The sequence below is a fragment of the Haliaeetus leucocephalus genome, unplaced genomic scaffold, assembly GCF_000737465.1.
Source record: "Haliaeetus leucocephalus isolate CR32 unplaced genomic scaffold, Haliaeetus_leucocephalus-4.0 Scaffold262, whole genome shotgun sequence".
NCBI classification, from domain to species: domain Eukaryota; kingdom Metazoa; phylum Chordata; class Aves; order Accipitriformes; family Accipitridae; genus Haliaeetus; species Haliaeetus leucocephalus.
The window spans coordinates 6,319,786-6,325,785 of NW_010972698.1; the positions used below are offsets into that span (position 1 = coordinate 6,319,786).

General features: G+C 35.2%; 1 protein-coding gene across 1 annotated transcript in view; it reads right to left on the reverse strand.

Annotated features, from left to right (window-relative positions):
- TENM1 (teneurin transmembrane protein 1) overlaps nt 1-4,408 on the reverse strand; it is a 251,593-nt gene extending 247,185 nt beyond the window's left edge. Inside the window, exon 1 of the mRNA XM_010569145.1 lies at nt 4,192-4,408. Coding sequence (XP_010567447.1) covers nt 4,192-4,408 — 217 coding nt within the window. The remainder of the gene's footprint in view (nt 1-4,191) is intronic.
- Between the last annotated feature and the right edge of the window lie 1,592 nt (nt 4,409-6,000).

The window sequence follows — 6,000 nt, forward strand, 5'->3', positions numbered from 1 at the left end:
CTTAGCTCGGCTTGAAACAGTCTGGGGTGTTATTTGTTAAATCTGGAATTGTCAGATAACTACAAGTTTCTGATGCAAATAACCCCAGACACACAATTTATCTTCCACTGGACTCTCCATGAAGGACATCGCTACTAGACCTCAAGAATAACACCTAGAAATCATTGCTTAATCAATAGATTAATTCTGTACTTACTGGTTTTGATTTTTTTTTGTTTTGTTTTCAGGGTTTTTTTCTTTCATATTCCTACCTATAAGATGTGTGAAACCAACCAATCAATCATTCCTCTTTGAAGAGTAAGATTTGATTTTCAATAAGATCTACAGTATCAGGCATTGTAAGGAGTACAATAACACTGAAGCAGTTATATATTATATATTTGGGTATTGTTTTCAATCTTTAAAACAAAAATTTTTGTAATTTGCGAGATCATATGGCCTTTCAGACTAAGCTTTGACACAAAAAATGTTTTGCAAAATACTAACAGTGCTATTCAATTCCGTAGGATACATATGAGAACTCTGAAAATGTTTCCTTTGAATTTATGCCATGTAGAGTTCTGGTTTATACAGATTGTCTATGTATGCAAACATATAAATACCCACATGTAATGATTTTACATAATCTCAGATTCCAGTTGAAACTTTTCATAGAAATAAATCCTCAATATTGATACTAACAATGAAATAGTCAAACTGCTTGTCACAAAAAACTTCACAGAAATTGCTGAGATACCAGTATTTTGAGCAGTAAATCACATTTTACTCTGAAGTGGTTTACTAAATTCACATGACTGCTCAGTCTAATTTATATAACCTACCATGCTTAAGTAGCCAATACAAATTCTTCCAGTTTCCATAAACATCTAAATTGGTGATTCTTTTCACAAAACTAACTCTACCAGTACAGATACCCCTACACTTGTTCCTGTTGAAAGCTTCTCTTCATTAATTTTTTTGTTCTGAAACAATTCATCTCACATTCCATCATTAGAGCTTGTTTGATTGCTATCTCACCCTTCATCATTATCACTTCATTCATGACTGTTACTATGTGTCTGTTTTCTCATCTATTCTCACACCTTCCCTGGATGAAGTTCATGAATTTTATCCTCACTGTGCCATCCATTAATTCATCACACATTAAGTACAGAGTACTATTTCAGTTGTACCTAGTAGCTAGAGAAGAATATTACGTCAATACCTAGGGATAAAGCTGTGCATGCCCCTTTAGCTTTGACATGTAGATTTTATTTATGCAATAGTCTTAAGCAACGGCACGGTACAGCACTCTCCTTGCAGAATAATTGTCTTTGAAAAGAGGCACTGTGGGGGTTTTGGTTTTGATTTTTTGTTTTTTTTTTTTCTTTTTTTTTTTTTTTAACACTCCAAAGATGTGCCAAACATGAGAAAAACTTTGTTAAAGATTCTGATGAGGAATTCTAGAAAAGAATGGCTTTAAAAAAAATTCCATCTACAGTGTTATGGACTCATACCAGATTCAGAGTCCAAAACTGAACCTGATTTTTTTCTGGTATTGACTGAGCAACTACCAAAAATCACCAAGAACTCTCCAACTGCCATGCCTCATACCGTGAAACCTGGTGTCCTTTTGGAAATAACACACTGGAACTGTAATCAAATCAAACTCTGGCTGAAGTCTGAAATTTTACACTCAGCTTTACAAACTTTTCTGCTCCTGTTTGAATTTTGAGCTCAACCAGTTTTCTATTTCAAATTATCATTTAAATCACTAGAAAGATATGGGGATGAATTCCCAGGAAGCCAGATATACTTAGCAGTGCAATTACTAACTCGCTTATACCAAACTGAATTTGTCACAGGAGAAAACTATGATTTCTAGTACAAGAAGCAAAATTCAACTCCACCCTTACAAACCAGGACACAAGTATATGTTTTTAAAAATGCTTTTATGCTCAGTAACACAATAAAGCAAGCACTATATATTAAATAATAATATACTGACCTAGACAATTCAGGAAAGAAGGTGCCTAGAGCTAAGCAAGGATTTAAGTGCTGCCCTGCATATTGACAAACTACCGTAGAGACTTGAGCAATGTTCTATGAATGTGGACATCAAGCCTCATACTGCAGTTTGAAGCAGTACAAGACTGTATTGCTTCCAAGAAGAAAAATACCAATGCTTGTAAAATAGAAGAACTGCAAATTCATACAATATCTCATAAAAATTAATTTGAATGGAAAAATCTCGGGGCATGTATTTCCAATAAAATCATCTTACAACATGAGTGTAAAATACTTGTTGGTCTGCACAAGTGTAAATCTGATTCCTAACAGGCCAGTCCTGAATAAGTGAGGTAAGTTCACGCTTGACAACTTCTTGCAGAAATGCACGCTAATTTGACCAGTTCTCCAAAATTATTAATGCGATTGCTTTCAGAGGCACGGTTCTGGAAGAATAAATTCAACATATGACACTCAGGCTGGTTCCTTATGCCTACGATAGTGACTGCAACTCTTTTATATGTGTCCAAGGTAGTGATGCTAGAGCTGACATGAATACCAACAGCCACAAAGCTTTGCAAACAGGGAGCTCTTCAGAGTCCTAGGTCAATGCAGAGGTTATGCTTCCGTAGCCACAATGATCAGTAATGAGGTAGTTCCTCTAAGTAGATCTACAAGTACATTTATACCATCTCCAGTTACAACAATATAGCCATATCTTAGTTAACCAAACTCTCGTAACATGTTCAAGATCAAGCCATTTATAAAGAATCAAATATATAAGTTGAATTTTCTATATAAAAATTGTTGAAATCTGTATTCAGGACTTTTTCTTTCCCAATATTGCAGTTTTGTAACTCTTTGGAGGGAATATATGTACATGGATTGAGGCTATCTCTTGCAGCTAGGTATTATTTCTCCCATGAATTATAGGTAATTTCAGACAACACCAGTATTATGAAAGTAACTTGATTCAGAATATCTGCAGTAAAAACAAAAAGGCTGTAAGAGCTATGTAGCACAGCTATTCTTATTTTTGCATTAATTTACACATCACAGAGGAGACAAATTTTCTAGCTTCAAAAAGCCTATTTTTTACTTTCTTGTAAAAAAATTCATTTTAATATTCAGAAAATTGGAGAAGGCTTTTCTGAGTGAGCGGTGAGGGATTGACTTGCTTTGTGCAGGGGGTGTTTTGTTGGGGGTTTTTTTGTGGTTCGGTTTTTTTGTTTTCTTTTGTTTTGTTTTAATAAGTACCAAAATTTTTAGCTGAGAAGTACTGGCCACACTATAATGGATCAATTTAACCACTTCCTTGAAGAGCAGGGGGTGACTGTTCCTGGAACTCTTTTGCTGTTACCTTTAAGGGGGCAGGACTCGCTGTTTCTGACATGCACTCCAATTCCTAAAAATGTTCTCCCTGCCCCACCATCCTACCCAAATTTGTGACAGAGCTAAAGGCAACAGACAGGCCACTTGTATGTACAAAGTATGTTAAATGCAGCATGCGGGTTTCCACGAGCAGCAGTCTATCAGGGAATGCTACAGTAAATTCTGCTCATTTCCTTCCATTTTTTTTGTCTTAGTCTTTAGCTTTTATCTCTAACCAAACAGTAGCTTTTCCTAACCTTAGCTCAACCACCATAAGCTCTCAAATATTTGTCCTAGACTTCTGTCCATATTGTGCAAAAGGCTAAAAAAGAAACAACAATTGTTTTTTTCATACAATACACTCATCTTCAGTTTCTAAATGACTTGGTTCTTTATACAATTAGAAATTTTGTTAAGAGAATTGTTGCATTTGAATTCATTCATAGGCTTTGTAAGCATATGCAGAGATAGCCTACAACCTCAATGTTGATTTTATACCAAAATGCACACAATATATGCAAAGGTAGTAAATAATTAATCAGTCAACATTAGTACAAAGAATAGCTGCTACTAAAGAAATATTCATCTTAGATATCACGTGATGGTCTCTAGCATACCAGTCAGTCTATCCTGCTAGAAAATCCATCTTACTTCAAAAAAACCATTTCCTAAATTTCTGATATTATGGTATGGTTAAAAATAGGTTAAAAGTCAGCTGTCACTAGAAACCTTTGAAAACAAAATGTTTGCTTGTCTGCTGACAACATGATATTGTTTCATAGTAAGTAATCAGACAGTAATGAAAATAATTAGTAGATAAAATAAACAATTTACCTTGCGTGGACTGGTCAATGTTTTTTCTTTTTCTGCTATGACTGTTATAATTAAGTCTTAGCTCTTGGCTATATTCATTCAGAGTTTCTCTTGAGTCATAAGATTGCCTTTGCTTTCCCCCATCTTCACTTTCATCTGAAGAACTTGTGTAAGTTAGATCCACTTCATGTTTGACTTTTGACAGTGGCTGGTAGGGTTTGCAGTCCATCTGCTCCATCTCTGATTAAATAGGGTCAAAGTCATGAAAACAAGCAACTGGAACTCCTTAAGGAAATAGTCCTGGGGGGAAAAAAAAACAAAACCCAACAATAAACCATTTCAGATATCATATATAAATTTAGGTCACAAAGGCTAAATTTTATTTTTAGTTGTTGTAAACCAATTAAATCGTATTAATATCACTATGATCCCAGAAAGAATCTGAATATGTCTTACTTTACTGTTTTACTTTTTAAAAATAGAATTAAAATAACAGCAACTTCAAGAAAAGAAAATAAACCCAGATCTTAAGCGCTATCCCATTAGACCAAGCAATAACTGTACCTTATGCACAAAATATGTTACAAAAACTTATATTTGGTATTAAACCAAGAAGGAACAGTTAGTATTTCTCTAAAGGGATGCATATGCATCTTAAGTGAAAATAACGTTTTGTATCTTTTAAAATATGAAGCCAAGAAACCAGAAAGTTCACTCTTTTGAAGTATTTTGCTGTAAATTACATTTAATCAAGAATAAGAGACTTCACACTTTAGAAAACCACCAGACTTAGTAAAAACAAAAATCCACCACACTGTTACTCTACCAGAGCATACGACGGTTTAGAAATGGACGTTTTCCTTTTAGATTGTGTGGACATTTCAACAGGAAGAAGCTTCTACCCTGCACTACAAACCCCTTTTCCCTCTGCATCTCCTGTCTAAACTCATACCAACATGCGGGCTATACTGATCCTCAGTGAAACCTTCCAAACTGCAGCTTGCAGTTTTGTATATAATTAAAATGATGTTCAAATCCAATATCATTAAAATCTAGTGGGTTGCAGCTGCACATGCAAGTGGTGCACTTGTCCTGTAACCTCACCTCCATCATTAATTTAAGGCAAACACTGCAATGAAATAACAGGGGTTATGGCACACCTTTTATAGCAGCATCGTTCACAAACAGGGAGCTCTGTTAAAATAAGTTTTGCGGTGGGTTTGGGTTTTTTTTGTTTTTGTTTAGATTAACAGATGCTATTAACCTAGAAAAAGAAACATAACAAAAAAGGCAGCTGTAAATATTGCTAGAAGACCAAAACCATAGAAGTTAAAAGATTTTGCTTAATTAAAAAGCAATTGTTCTCAGCTTCTTAATGATTTTAAGGTAAGCAGCAGAGGGAAGCAAGTTTAATACTCAATTTGATATCAGCCCTTTTCCATCTGCAACAAGGACTTTTAACCCCGTACATTGCCAGCTGTGAGCGTACAATATGAATCTCCAAAAGCAACCACAGAAAAAGTGAAAACACACAAAAGGTAAACATCAAAAAAACCAACACAGAAAGCACTTCTTGTTAGAGGGCTATAGACATGAGTTTAACTTCTGAAATTATCTGAATTTTTGACAAACAACTGATGGTAGCTGTCACTGCATTCCAGCATAGCAAAACTTCACCTCCTGCTTGTGTGTCCTCCCAATACTTTAGGAAGGACCACCTTCCTGAGCAAGAGTGAAAAACACTGCACATGGCCTGACGAGGGAACAAGGCTTCTAACATAGTAACAGAAGAAGAAAATCCAGGCCCACAGAACCCTTGGAGGGATGGCA